At 37.1% G+C, this 14521-nt stretch overlaps 1 protein-coding gene across 1 annotated transcript in view; it reads right to left on the reverse strand.

The window, feature by feature from the left end:
* LOC6651862 overlaps positions 1 to 14521 on the reverse strand; it is a 167669-nt gene that overhangs the window by 91363 nt on the left and 61785 nt on the right. The window contains exon 3 of the mRNA XM_023180904.2: positions 10460 to 11449. Within this exon, the coding sequence (XP_023036672.2) occupies positions 10460 to 11232 (773 nt within the window). The 5' untranslated portion in view covers positions 11233 to 11449. The remainder of the gene's footprint in view (positions 1 to 10459; positions 11450 to 14521) is intronic.

Here is a 14521-nt window from a genome sequence, read left to right on the forward strand (position 1 = left end):
CGTTTACACAGTTTTTTGTTTGACAATTTAATTGGCAACCCAAGTGTTCAGTCTGGAGGGGCGGGGCAGGGGCGGAGATGGGAAGTGACTGGGGGAAAAAAAAGGTTGCTGCAACCATTTGTTCAAAATAATTGCGCATCCTTTGCCATTTGTTTTACGCCTGTCGCTCGTTATTTCAGCTACAATAGCAATTGTAGTCGGTGATTGTTGTTGTTGTTGATGTTGCTATTGCTAATGTTGTTGTTGTTGTTGTTGTCGCTTTTGGTGATGTTGTTATTTGTTTGTCATGCCTCGTTGACACATGTCAACAGAAATTAATTTTTAGAAAAATTTGTATATCACTCGTGTGTCAACGAGATAGAAGCTTTAATTCAAATTTCCCAGAATATTCATTTTCTTCTTTTGTTGTTGTTGTCTGTTTAATTTTCCTCTGAATTCACATTCAATTCATTTTTTTTTCGTACTAAAATCTCTCTTAGTTTTAATGTGATGGGTAATTACTAGAAACATGTCAGAGATCAAAGTTTATATATGAAAAAAAAATCTAATTGATAAGTTATTAACACCATTTGGTTTCCACTTATCTCTATTTCTTAGCATATGTACGTATATCTATGCTTACATATACATACATAAGTAATTTGTACATGTGTGTTTAATACATGTTAAGTATACGTCAAGTATGCCACAAGCAATAAAAAGGCAAAGCAAAACGAAAAAGTTTCTAGCTTCAGAATGACAAAACTTTGACAAAAACAAAAAAACCAAAACGTGCCCAGGGGTCCAACAAAAAAGAAAACCGTTCAAAAAGTGACAGGAAAAACTTTTTTTCATTTGATACTCTCTCACAAGGTATTGCACATTGTTTGGAAAGTGAAAAACTGCCATTAATTATTAATTAACATTATCATAATCAGAGCTAGTTTCATTTTGTTCATTAGTCCAATCAAGTCAAAACGCTTTAATAATGATTTTTACGAGGACTATTAGAGTATAAACAATTCGGACAATTTTTATATGCGCACATCATTTTGTTTTTTAACTTTTATTTGGGATTTTCATGGCAATTTGCTTACCGACTGGGCCTTTTGATGAGTTGGACAAGCAATAAATTTCAAGATGAAGAAATTGCTTCAATTTTTGTTGGCTGTTTATAATTGTAGGCTATAAATCAAGTGTGAAATATAGCCAACTTTAATCTCAGCGATTGGCAATGCACTAGCTGCGGTTTCTATATGGTAATTTATGTATACAATGCTTAAGTTGAATGCCGATGATCCCTTTGTGAAGCTCACAGATTGACCTACTGTACTTATTTGGCGTCTGAATATACATATATGTATGTATATATATAGCATATTATCTGTGCAATTGGGTCATTGTTATGCGGAAATTAATTGCCTGGCTCTGTGTTCAGACAGCTGCTCGACTTGCGGGTCGTTACTACTTGCTATTATCAATTGTCCTTGCCAGTGCCTTGTTGGACCTTCTGTGACGGAAGTTTTTGCCTATATGAATGCCCAAAATGTAGATATCAAAATAAATGCATTTGAAAATGCACCAGAAACAGGAAATATTTCCTAGAGTAAGTTTAAATGATACTCGCAAAATATAAATCCATGATAAAAAAGGAAAAGCGTTAAACAAATAAAGTTAAAACGCTTTAACTAGTTGTATTTACCAATTAGTTTTAGTCCTCAAAATGGCTTCAATTCTGTTTATTCGAAAGCTTGAGAAAAAAAAACATTGACCAATCATATTCTGCAATTCAAGCTTATTTCTTTTTGTGCTTCACTCAGCTTAACACCTGAGCCTTCATTTTTACCATATTTCGTCAGGCAACACCAGGGGACATGATAGGTTAAAACTCAAATTTGCCAGGGTATCGAGTATACCGAACTACTGAAGTAGACCAGAACCTTTGCTTCTATTTTCGCTTTGTTTTTTTTTTTTTATACTGCGGCACACCCAAGGCCCTAGTTTGCATATACCTGAAACAGGAACAGGAACAGGGATCTGCATATTTTACGAATCGCTGAGAATCACCTGCAGCTGTTTTCTGCTCATGTTGCAAGCTTTTTCATCTTTTAGTTCGCTTTAGTTTTTTGCATATTTTGGTATATTTTTTGGCGACATGTGGGCCTGGAAAGTTTAAGTTTTTTTTTTTACCAAACAAGTAAATACATATATAGTGGATAAAAAATTTACATTTTTTCTTCTCTGATTTGAAATTGTTTTTGCCTCTAGGTCTTTTGTGGAAAATAAAAATTAAATATGAGAACAAAGGTGGACAGGGAGAGATTGTTTGCATTGTCGAAACGACATTTGAAATTCATTCAGTTCTCAAATGCAGAACAATTAAAATTGCTTGCCAAAAACCAAATCTGCAAAAATTCAGAATTGTCCGACACGAAAAGTGCTCGACAGTCGTCGCAAGATGCTTCACTGCACTTTTGGAAAGAGAACAGCAAAGAAAAACTAATAACTTTAATACATAGAAGCAAATTCACATGTATAATATATACACACATACATATGTACATACTTGTCATAACAGTCGCCAACATTCTCTCTCAATAAAATGAGACTTTTGATCTAAAAAATTGTTTGAATCGAAGTCAAAAGGAGGGAACTTCGTCTTTGGTATGAGACTCTCCTGGGGGTTAGCTGGGACCATTGCAGCGTCTCACAGTTTTTGTCAAAAAGCCAAAGTGCATGGCTACAAAATATGAGAAAGCGGCCAGTTCTAGAGCATATATGTATATGTACGCATACACACATATAAATATATATGTACTAGTTACGAATCTTGCCTAAATGGCTGCATTAAATTTTAGTGAAAAACGGGTCTCTCTAAGAATTTGTCTAGAACCGGCTTTAAGTCTTTAAATCTGAACTACAAAGGATTGAAGTCGATATGAAGTCGAAACCCATGACGTCTGCAACGAAACCCCAGAGAAATTTCATTGTATGTGGATGATCATATTAGAAAGTAAAGTCCATCACAAAATAACTATGGTATAATTTTTCACTGCTTTCATTTAAAGATATTGTTGGAGGGAAACTCCTGAATTTACATTCATTAATTTAATTATTCTGAAATATTAACCATTGGGTTAAATAGCTAAACTATCGATATATCGCAAGCTCAAAGAGAGTTTAATCTAGCATCACTGTTGGCTCTCTTCTTGCGTTTCCCTTTACATTTTACTTTGTATTACTCTCTCTCGTAGCATATAAGAATTGAAGAATTTACTGTACCAAGAGAACTCGAATGCGACGGACGCAAAAATAAATGGAAAACTACTAACGGCGTCTAATCTGTTTCGGGAAGATTGTGGCAAGGGAAGTTTTGATTCATCGAATCCAACCTAGTAGCAGATTATTATTATGGCCGAGAAATTGGCCAACAGATATAATTATACGAGATTTTTTCTTTTAGCTCTTTCGTTTATATATATATGTATATGTATATTAGTGTTGGGTTGCTCATGAGTGAGTGAACAAAAAAGAGTTGTTCCTTAAACTGAGCAACTGAACATGTTCCTCTCGAATTGTTCTTTATTACTCACTTGCTCTTTTTTGCTCACTTGTTCTTTATTGCTCACTTGTTCTTTTTTGCTCACTTGCTCACTATTGTTAACTTGCTCTTTTTGCTCACATGCTCTTTTGCTCAGCTGTTTTTCAACACTCACTAGCTTTGAGCTGTTCATGAACAGTGAGTAACTGAGCAATGTGAATGAGCAACTGAGCAAAGTGAGCGAGTCGACTCACTTCGAAAAAAAGAACAAGTGAACATGTTCACCAAATTGAGCAATGTTTACCCAACACTAATGTATATAGTATATGAAAAAAAAATCGAGACAAAAATATGGAGAAAAGATTCTGAAAAGGTAATGTTGTTTCTGTGGGTTTGAATGTGAAAATGTTATCTCTAATATGAAATATTTGGCATAATAGATTTCATTCTATTTCGCTCATTTTTTTTACTTTATATCAATTAAAATTTCATAAATAACATCAGCAAATATTGCATTTGATCAATTAATTTTGGTAACAAAAGAAATCCATTTAAGTAAACGCAAACAATCAATGAAGCGGTCTTTAGTTTAGCGAACATCAGCAGCCACAATTCAACAAATAAAAGTTTTAACAAATTTCAACAAATTGGTTTTTTTTTGTGCGTTGCTGCCTGCCCTGCCCCTTGGCATATGCAACAAAGAAATAAAAAATAACCTCCCGGTACAAAAAGCGTGCAGAAAAAAAACCTTTCAAACGTTGGCAGTTATTTTTTCTTACCTATTTCTACCTAATGCAATCAAATTAAATGCTATTAAATTTGATGGCCTCATGTGTAAAAAGGGTAACAATTGAACGAATGGTCGGTTGGGGGGTGGCGAGGGGGCTGCAGGAAGAGGTTTGGCGAGATGGGAGATTGCCTTGCGGCTGCCTTTTTATCGCTGCCAGAGTCGTAAAATAAAATTGTGTTTATATAAATATATTTTTATTTTTGCATTTTAATGGGCTTTTCTCTCTGCCAGTGGCAATGATTTTTTTTTCGTTTTGTTTCTATATGAATAGAAATTAATTTTCGTGAGGAAATTAAAAGCATTTATTATTTTATTTTCAAGAAAAACATTCCGAATTGTTGCAGGAACAACCGCAGCCAATTATGAAGCATACAGGAAAAGTTACGTGAAAAAAAAAAATTTTGAAAGTAACTTTATAAGAAGACAGGAAAATTAAAAATGTAAAAGTCGATGTTTAAACTTTTAATTGAACGGGAGATGATGCTGATGATGTGACGAAGGACACGGGTCCTATTAACTAAGTTGTTGTTTATAATTTATATCCACCTGAGCTAGAGTGGTCCTCATTCTCATAGCTTTGCTCGTTTGCGTGTTTAGATGATACGTTGATGTCGATTGAGTTAGAAAAACTCCTCAAATTTGTATTGACGTTTGTTTGTTGTCAAACCTTGGTTAAATTTACTGCACTCTGACAGGGTATAAAAAGGAATGAATGATTTTTCTGGAACCAAACAAAACTTAATTGCAATATGCAAAGCTTCTGGCCTCCTCGTCAACTTTTTGGATAAATGACAATGTTTGACAAGACAGACAATACACCCATATATACACACACACATACAAACACACACCCACAAGAGGTCAGGAAGAAGAATACGCTGCGTCCTTCCTCTGTGTTACACTGTAGAAGAATGACACTGACACAGTTACCAAACTCATGACACGCCATGTGGCCATGTGGCACCGGGCTCATTGCACATGCAACGACATCAGACACCGCCCCGCCCCCTTTTTGACGTTCTGCTTATCCTCCTATCCCTACACTTATTTGTCCTCGCTCTGAACCTGATCTCATTTGGTGCTGGCATTTTGTTTGCTCAACTTGCAGCAGCTACTCTTTTTGTTATTAAAGCCTGTATACGACGTTGATTCACAGCCAACGGCAACGCACATTGATTGCTGCTGGGTCCCCCTCCATAGTCCTCCCCCCTCCCTCCCCGTTCATTTGCCACTGGGTGCGTTATGTGGCATACACACACAATTTGCCGCCTGAATGTGGCCTAACTTCGAGCTGCTTGTTTACTGATTGTCGAAACACCCCAAAAAGAGGTTGGGGTTTGACTTTGACAGGTTGTCGGGATTTTTGGCTAACATATGTGTGACTAGAACTGGCATATCGCATAAACCTAACAGGCTGATGGATCACATCATGTACTTGTACGAGTGTTGCACCAACCAGACGTGTGCAAATTGTGACATATTCTACGTAGTAAATATTAATCAATCGATCCAATTTGAAGATTTATCAGTGCAGCGACACAATTCAACTAAACCTCACTAGTTTTTAACCAAATTTCAAATGAATAGATAATAAAACTATATAGAATCAATTGTTATTGGATCATTTGCGTCTTGTTTATAAAGTTTAAATAATTATTCATTATTGTATTCATTAGGTCAACATTGTTACTGAACAAGGAGTATCCAAAAGTATATAAATTTTCTATTAAATCTCAGACGTCCTCCATATTGTTAAGGTAAGGACGTATAAAATAATTAGACTCATCATATCATAACTTTTTCTTCCTGTGCTATCTATGTAGCCAAAGTTATCCTGCCAGCTATTAATAGACTTTTTTATACTCCATTCTAATTATGTTTGGTAAATTTGCATTTTCTATCGTGTGACCTTTAGGAGAAAGCTTTTCATATGAGGAAAGTTTGTTCCATCCACAATTTATGAAATTTTTCCTGTATCAAATTAGAGTTTTTTAATTGTTTCAACCCCTTTATTAAGAGCTTCATTCAAGTAATTTTTATGTTAACGCATATTTTTAAAGCTGCAATTAAAAAAGTTTTTCCACCAATTAAATGTGAAAAATTCTTAAAAATTTGCTTCAATAAAACAGACACAGCCATCAGTTCAATAAACCAAACAGAGAAGAAAATCTACCCCCTTTTTTGATGCGTAGAGCCCCAAACACCCCCCACCACCCAATAAAAGGGTAAAACTTTTTCAATTAAACATTTCTTAATGAAAATACAGACAAACGCTGCAAAACCCCCAAACAGGGGGGAAAAAAATACAACAAAAATGAAAATGTAAATGAAAGAAAACACAAAACAGCGCCAACCAAAGACCCAAACCAAAATGGTTTAAAAACCATAAAAAATATTTAAACATAAATTGGTTGGGTTTGATGCTTTTCCGCATGTTATAGTTGCTTTTGTTTTTGTTTTTTTATGGTGAAGTGCAACAGATTTTCACTGGCAAACCAAATTGATGAACTTCCCTTTTGCAGGCAATAAATATGAGAACTTTTGCGAAAATGCAGCAAATTGAAATTAAAACCAAGAACAGGCCATAAAAAACACAGACTTCCATCTGGCTGGCTCCCAATTGTTTTTGGTTTTTGTTGGTTTTTTTTTTTGGTGTATCCTGCCAAAGTTACTTGCCGATTTTGCCAACACTCGGATAAAAAGTGAATCCTGCGGTAATACTCTTCCTTTGTTGCACAAACAAACTATTGACTGGAATTATCTGCAGGGTAGGCTCTGCCCTTTATAGTTAATAACGCTTATGGTCAGAGTGACTGACCTTGTTGTGGTTTGCCTATTTTGAGATCCATACTTAAAGTTTCCCCCATTTACCTTTCTTGTGTAAGATGATGAGTCTCCTCATCCATAGATGTAGAAGGTATTGCCAAGAGTCCCTCATTTTTGCAATTGAATCAAAATGGCTCTAATTGGCCTTGTTAAGACAGCCAATCCGATGCATCTGTGCAACTATACCGTAGTAGAGTCTAAAGTATTTAGTAAAATCGATTGGAAACTATACAAATTGGGGAGATGAGTAACATAGAAATCACCCTTCCACTGAGCGAGTTCGATACCCTAGGATATTTACTTTCTTCGAATTGAAGATACAGTTCTTATTTGTCTTTATTGCGAATTTAAACAATTAATATCTTTGGCTTTAAAATGTTGACAAAACAATTCTGTTCCATTGAAAAATTCTGAATCAGTTGTCTTAAGCTGATTTTCCCTTTTAACAAGTGTTAGACGGAGCAGTCACTTTTTTAACAATGAGAAGCTTTAATTTTAGACTTCTCAGACTTGACACGTTGACTTTACTTCCCCCTTTTATTATTCGTCCTCTCATTTCAGGCTGCTTATTAAAAATACACACAGTTACACACACACACAAACACAAATGGCAGTACTTCAAGCATGACAAAGCAGAGAGGGTAAGCAAAAAAAGGGAAAATTAATAAACAAAAAATTGTCAAGTATACGCACTGTGTGACTTGCCCCTGCCCGACTGTCTCTTATCTTCTATTAAGCATTTTCAAATGTTATGCATTTTCTCGCACATTTCTGTTAACAAAAGGCGACGACGAGATGAGACAAAGTGGGGAACATAAAACCCAAATGGGCTTGGGATGGGTGTGTGTGTGTGTGTGTGGCATGTGAAAGATTGGCTGGAGGCGGGGTCTGACTTGAGATGATGTTGGGGCTGAGGAGCAGTTGACAGGAAACATGAATGTATCGTTGTTGTTTATATTTAGCAGAAACTAACTCAAAAGGGAAAGCGGCTAAAGTCAGTTGACAACCACCAAACCACCGTTGATTCCGCCCTTCCTATGCCTCTGCCTATCTGATGAGATGAACCCGTACACGGTTGCCACTTGCTATTCAGACGTGCTTGGAGGATATTTTGCTTTCCGCAGCTGTTTATCTAAGGCACGTAGAATGAGAGCCGCGACAAGGTTGCTCCTCATTTGCCTCTAGTTGGTAATTAAGTTACAGTTACAGCAACGCTCAAATACGTGGAAAGAAGGAAATTATATTAGCCAAGAAGCACGGTGGCAGGTCAGGTCAATTTGTGCCCCATATTCTGTATCTGAGTCCCTCGAACAAAGCCATCAAAAGCTGTCACTATTATATTAAATTTTTGGGTACCATCGCTGCGTCGCTGTGGCAGCAACACATTTCACTTTCATTTCGACATTAATATTAATATTCAATTAGCCAGGCAAATATACGCGGCCTTAGGCCATCCAATTAATGTTAATTATGCTAAGAAGGCCGCTTGAAAGTTGCAACTTTTTCCTTTCGGACGCTGTCGCTGTCAAAAAGTTCTTTCTTGCCCAAAATCAGCCGCATAAATCTTCCCCCCACCAACCATGTCATCAGCCTCCCCCCAGCCATCCCCCGAGGGCAAAAACAATTGATTTGTTTCTTCTATTGTATTACAAACCAGCCCCCCTCAATACCCTGTGATGCTACTACTAATTGCCTTTAAAATGTCAATTTGTAGGCGTTTAATTGTGTAATTAGTTAACAATTGAAAATCTTTTCGATTTGTTTTGTTTATCATGCTAATTAAGTTGGCATTGTACTTCAAAGTAAATCTCTTTTTCATTTGCTTATTTTAAGAAAGATTTGTTTTAAATGTCTTGTAAAATATATTTAACCTTTAACTGTTAAAAAGAAGGCAGTTTCTTTATTTAAATCATTGTAAAGGAAATTTAATTGGGTTTTTGATCTAATCCGAAATTATGGCTGGACTTGAGGATCCATTAAGTTAACACAGTTCTTTCCAATATTTTCATATCTGCTCCTTATTGCATCTCTTTACATACCAGTGAAACGCCATTTAGCATCCACTTTGGCAGTTCATTTTTCCTAGCATACTTTTGAGAACTTAAATTACACAAATTATGCTTTAATCAATCTTGTTGATTCTCCAGATTGCTTAATTTAGTTTTGCTTGCTAATTAAGAGTGCCATAAAAAACAAGTAGTAGGTATGTCTGCTTGAGCAGGTTTGTTTACTTCTGTTAATATTATTTTCGGTTGTCAAGATGACGCCAACCGTTTCCATCCATCCATCAATCAAACACACAGCCAAGCTGTCAAGATCTTGTCGTAGTCCTGGACCTGGACCTGAACCTGTACCTGAACCTAACTCAATATAGAACCTCATGCTTTCGCCATGATGGCGCACTGCATGTCAAATTCAATTGCTCGGCTTATTCATAAGATTCGTTTCCATTTCGGTTTTGGGCATCCGGCACCATGCATCAAGGGTGTGTGCCTCTATTTACCATTGACTTTCGGCACATGTGGAAATTGTTGTGCAATTTTCTTTCACCTTTTCTCTTTTCTCTTTTTTTTCTGTTTTCTGGTCTTAAAAGTGTTGGCAGTGCCTTTCATTGTTTAGCGCTGGAGATTTGGGAACTGCTGGTGCTGTTAGTGAAACATTGCAAAATGTATTGCTCCCACTTGGGTTAGGCTTGAAAGCCTCTCGAACTTTCGGGCTTCAACCCGTAACTGTTTTTCAGCCATTTGCCTGACGAGAAGAAGAGAGAAAGTAACAGAGGAGGCAGAGGAGGCTGAGGGAGAGAAAAGATTGATATGCAAACATTTAACAGTTTGCATGGTTAGCTGGCAGTGATTTTTGTGTGTTGGCCCAGTTTAGAACGAACCGAAAACGCAACGGAACTAAAACTGAACTGAGAGAGTGTAGAGAAAGAAAACTCAATTTTGAAATCACTTCGCTGCCGCCGTTGTTTCACTTTCTCCCCCAGTCCCTGGCCACCCCCCTTTGGGTTTGTTTCATTTCGAATGTGTTCGCAAAAGGTCGACAAAAGTTTTTTGGCCATGCTTAAATATGCGTAGTGTTCCGGACGCAGGTGCTCAATCTCCACTGGGGCATTGCCTGTTCGTTGTCCTTGGCGTTTTTATGGCAAAGGGAACTCAGCATGACTTATATATGAACGACGGCCTGCGTAAGCAGTGCTAATAATTCCCCAGGCATCAGGTAAGGTAATTTTAAGGGCAAGTGCAGTTAAATCGAAACAAATAACTAATAAGCAAAAGCTACAACTGGGGAATAGAAACATTTTTATAGTTGGCCACACTCACCTGTAATCCGAACTGGCAAAACAATCTCCCAGGAAACGACATTGCAGGGTATTGCACTGGTTCGTCTTGACATCGTGCTGCACCTCGTAGGTTATATTGAAACCGTAGACATCCAATAGGCGATCCAGAGCCCTCAAGTGGGTACCATCCAGACTGGCCATGGTGAAGCGTATCTCGAGATATTGACTATTGAATTGCACCCAAGTCACTTGGGTCACATCGTCCTCGTTAAGGGTGAAGACTCGATGGGCTGGCACCTTGAAATCGTCTGAATAATACATATACTCGGTGAATTTAAGACCACCGAGCACATAGAGTTGTGTCAGATAGATCACTATGGACACATTGCCCTGGGCAGTGGCTGGCAAATCCGAGGCATCAATTATCCAAATGCACTCGATGGGCGTGGCAAAACGATGCGGAAAATTCGGAGTCTGAATGTGGCCATGGCGGGATTTGAGCAGGCCTCCGCAACCGGAGGCAGAACTCGACCCACTGGAGGTCGAGCCGCTGGAGGAACTTGAACTAGAGCTGGACATCTGGCCACTGGCAAAGGCATTCAAGGCAAAATTGTGCTTGGCCGCGGGAAATGGCGGTGGTGGCGGCATCGGTACGGCGGGCAAAGAAAACTTTTGTTCCGCATGGTCACGTTGGGTTTGGGGTTGAGCTTCGGCTTCGGCTTCTGCCACCGCTATCCAAGACGACGAGAGTAGCAGCAACAGCAGCAATTTTGCTGAGAACCTGACAACAACAACAATTGCCAGTTTCGACATTGACTTGGCTTTTAGGGTTTGTCTCCCGTTCACTGGATTTCAACTGCTGCTGCTGCGCCTTCTGCTACCGCCTGGCTCGACCGTCGTCTTATCATTGGCCCAACGATATGAATAGAACATGGGCGATAGTTTTGATTGTTAGCTCTTGTTGTTGTTGTTGTTGTTGTTGTTCCTTCACTCACTCATTGACATTTGGCCCATCGTTTCCAACAGTTTTCTGCAAAAAAAAAAGAAGGGCGAAAGTGGAATGAGATGAAGTGAATTTTATTCGAAGGTTCTTTTTTTTTTAGCTAAAACCCATTTTGACAGCTGTCGTTTGCATTTGAATAACTGCCGCCAGCCATTCCACCGTATCGTGGACCTCTAACACTACTACAACTACTACTACAAAAATCGTAAACTGTCAGCGTGAAAAAGCAATTTGAAAATCTACTAAAAGAGGCGTTCACGGAACCAGGAACCAGAACAGAACAGGACAGAACCGTATAGTAGATGGAATGGAGGGGCTTCAGCAGCATCGTTTTGTGTAGCGCCATCAATCATGGGCTCCAAGCGTGGACGCTCATAAAACAAAGGCACATAACTGCCGCTCACCAAGGCTCCACTCACTCACTCACTCACTCACTCGCGTTTTCTTTGTCAACTCTCAAATTGTTTTTCCATATTTTTTTCCCCATTTTTTTTTGGCGTTTCTCTGTTTGGTTTGGTGTTTTTTTTTTTTTTTGGTGGGCGTTTTCAAATGTGGAAGGCTCTTCAAAGGCTTGACTTTATAGTGCTTTTACTTTTTGTAGACCAACCACTGAGTTTGGCTAATAAATGCAATTTGAAATGGGTCTAGAATGTAAGTTTTATAAGGCAAAAGAGCAGCTTATACAATTTTACAGTCGTAGAGGTCCTGGCGCAAAGAGTTGGCGATTGAGTTTGTTCTTCCTTTACCTTCACTCTTTTTGAGAATTCGTTAAATTATTTCCTCATATTTATGGTTTATAATGTCAATATTTCGTCAGAGTTTATGAAAAACTTAGGGAAAGAATAACCGTCTAAAACGAATTGATGTTAAATATTATTTTGACAAACACAAGAACATTTAAGAACATTTAAGAATCGACTTCGAAGTCCTAAGTCACTTCTGTTACCTAGTCTAAGTCTGGATACAAAGTAAGTTTAACAAGGGATTTCGGTTCAAATTGACTGCAAGTTTTTTTTAGATCGTCTGTCTCTTGTTTAGCAATAGAATGTATTTGCGAATGAATCATTGGCTACAGGAGTCATCAATTAGTAACCACAAAATGGACATACCAAAGAGCGTCGATGGTAATTAACCGAAATCTAATCAAATTCAAATAAATGTTGTTGAAATTTCACACTAAGCAAATTCTCCAAAATACAATAAATACAAATGGCAATAATTAGGACCACAAATATACACACAAAACACACACACACACACACACATAATACATTGGCAAATACACACAGCTATGCAAATCGAAATCTAAATATATCAAACACCTTTTGGCATATGGCCAGGAATGTTGGCTGAAATGCCATTGCATAAATTATTGACCGCCTGTGGGAATTTGTTGAGACTTGGCTTGGTTAATCAGATTATATATAACCATATAGATAAATGTATGTAAATAATATGTGTGTGAGTATATATTAACAATGAGAAATTCCTGTCAATACAGGAAATAATCTAGCCTCGATGTCCCAAAAGTTATGTCAAAGTTAATATATATGTATATATATAGCATTTTAAAGGCAAATAAATTTTTGGCTTTAAAGTGTGTATGGGCAAAGTTTTTGTGGATTACGCCGAAAGGTGGTATAAAGTTTCTACGTAAGTGTGTGTGTGAGTGTGTGCATGTGTGTATGTTAACAAGTTTAATCAAACGACAATGTCGTAACACGTGCATACTTTTGGGCGTAACCGGCAGCTAAGACAAGTTAAAATTGTCGACGTCGACGTCGCATGTAAGCACGTACATACACACAAACTTGGTGAGTAGAGAAGTGTTTCAAGGAAAGAAAAAGATAGAGAGATTGAGAGAGAGAGAGAGAGAGACAGAAGGTTGGATGTTCCCTTGCAAAATTACTTTAGTTACGCATTTTAGACATAATGAATAATTTTTTTACTCTGTGCTCGGGCGTTTTTCTTTATTTTTTCCTCCTTTTCTCCTCTCTCTCTTTTTTTGCATCTTGCTCTTTGTTGTATCTGCCGAAAGTTAATTTATGCGCCAGAATCTTCAGTTAAAGCCCCCAGAGAGTTTTTCAAAGCAATTGCCCCATTCATTTGCCAAAGAGGAATCAGAAAGAAGATAATGACGGATTGAATGCAAGTAGGTAGGTACTCAAGACAGAAAACTCCTGAAAATATTCCATCTAAAAGACTAAACTGTGCGCAAAACAATTATCAGGCATATTTTAATTCGATTTTCTTTTAATTGTTCTAGCTAAAGATTCAAAATTCTAATACAGCTAATTATTTTCATGTTTGTTAAGATTTGTTCTAGGCGGAAAAAAAAGCAATCATTTTCATGAACTCAGCTCGTTTGCCTTATAGTAAAAGTTGAATGAAAAATGCAGTCAAGTAAAAGTCATGAAATCCAAGTCAATTTTAAGCCTTGAAGTATGTTTTGGTTTTTGACTCCTTCATGGAAAAGGATGTGCTGTTAGCTCCCTGTCCAAAGCTGATATAAGTATCTACTAACAAAATCATAAAGCCTGCTAACAAGAGGCTTTTCTTTAAACAAATTCCGAAAACAAATATAATTTAACTTAATTTCTCAACAAAAACGGGAGTCATGAACAGTCAGTTGTTTTAACTGCAAAAAATTAATAATTTATGCTGTAAATTTCTTAATTAAAACGAGTCATAACTTGGTAAGTTTTCCTAAACGACTTTTATGAGTGATCCTAGATACAGCTGAGATATGTAGAAGGTAGAAGGACTGATTCCGAATAGCAAATCTTTTGAACTATACATGACTCAATTTATAGCTCCAAAATAAAACAATCTTTAAGAAGGTATTTGTTTGTTTGTATTCAAGCTAAAAGAGCTAAGCTATTGCTATTGAATAGCCTACTTTTAGACGCTTTATAAAATAATTATGTATATCAACTCTATTAAATTGAATTTCAAAGGGCTTCACTTGTTGGTCAATGGGGTTATACCTTTTTTTTCAGAGCAGTCATTAAATATCCTTACTTAACCTCTAGAAGTTTTTTCCGAATAACTTCGATTTTCTATATTTTCTATTATCTAAAAGTATGTGTGTCGATTCTT

Source organism: Drosophila willistoni, assembly GCF_018902025.1.
Source record: "Drosophila willistoni isolate 14030-0811.24 chromosome 2R unlocalized genomic scaffold, UCI_dwil_1.1 Seg167, whole genome shotgun sequence".
Classification (NCBI taxonomy): domain Eukaryota; kingdom Metazoa; phylum Arthropoda; class Insecta; order Diptera; family Drosophilidae; genus Drosophila; species Drosophila willistoni.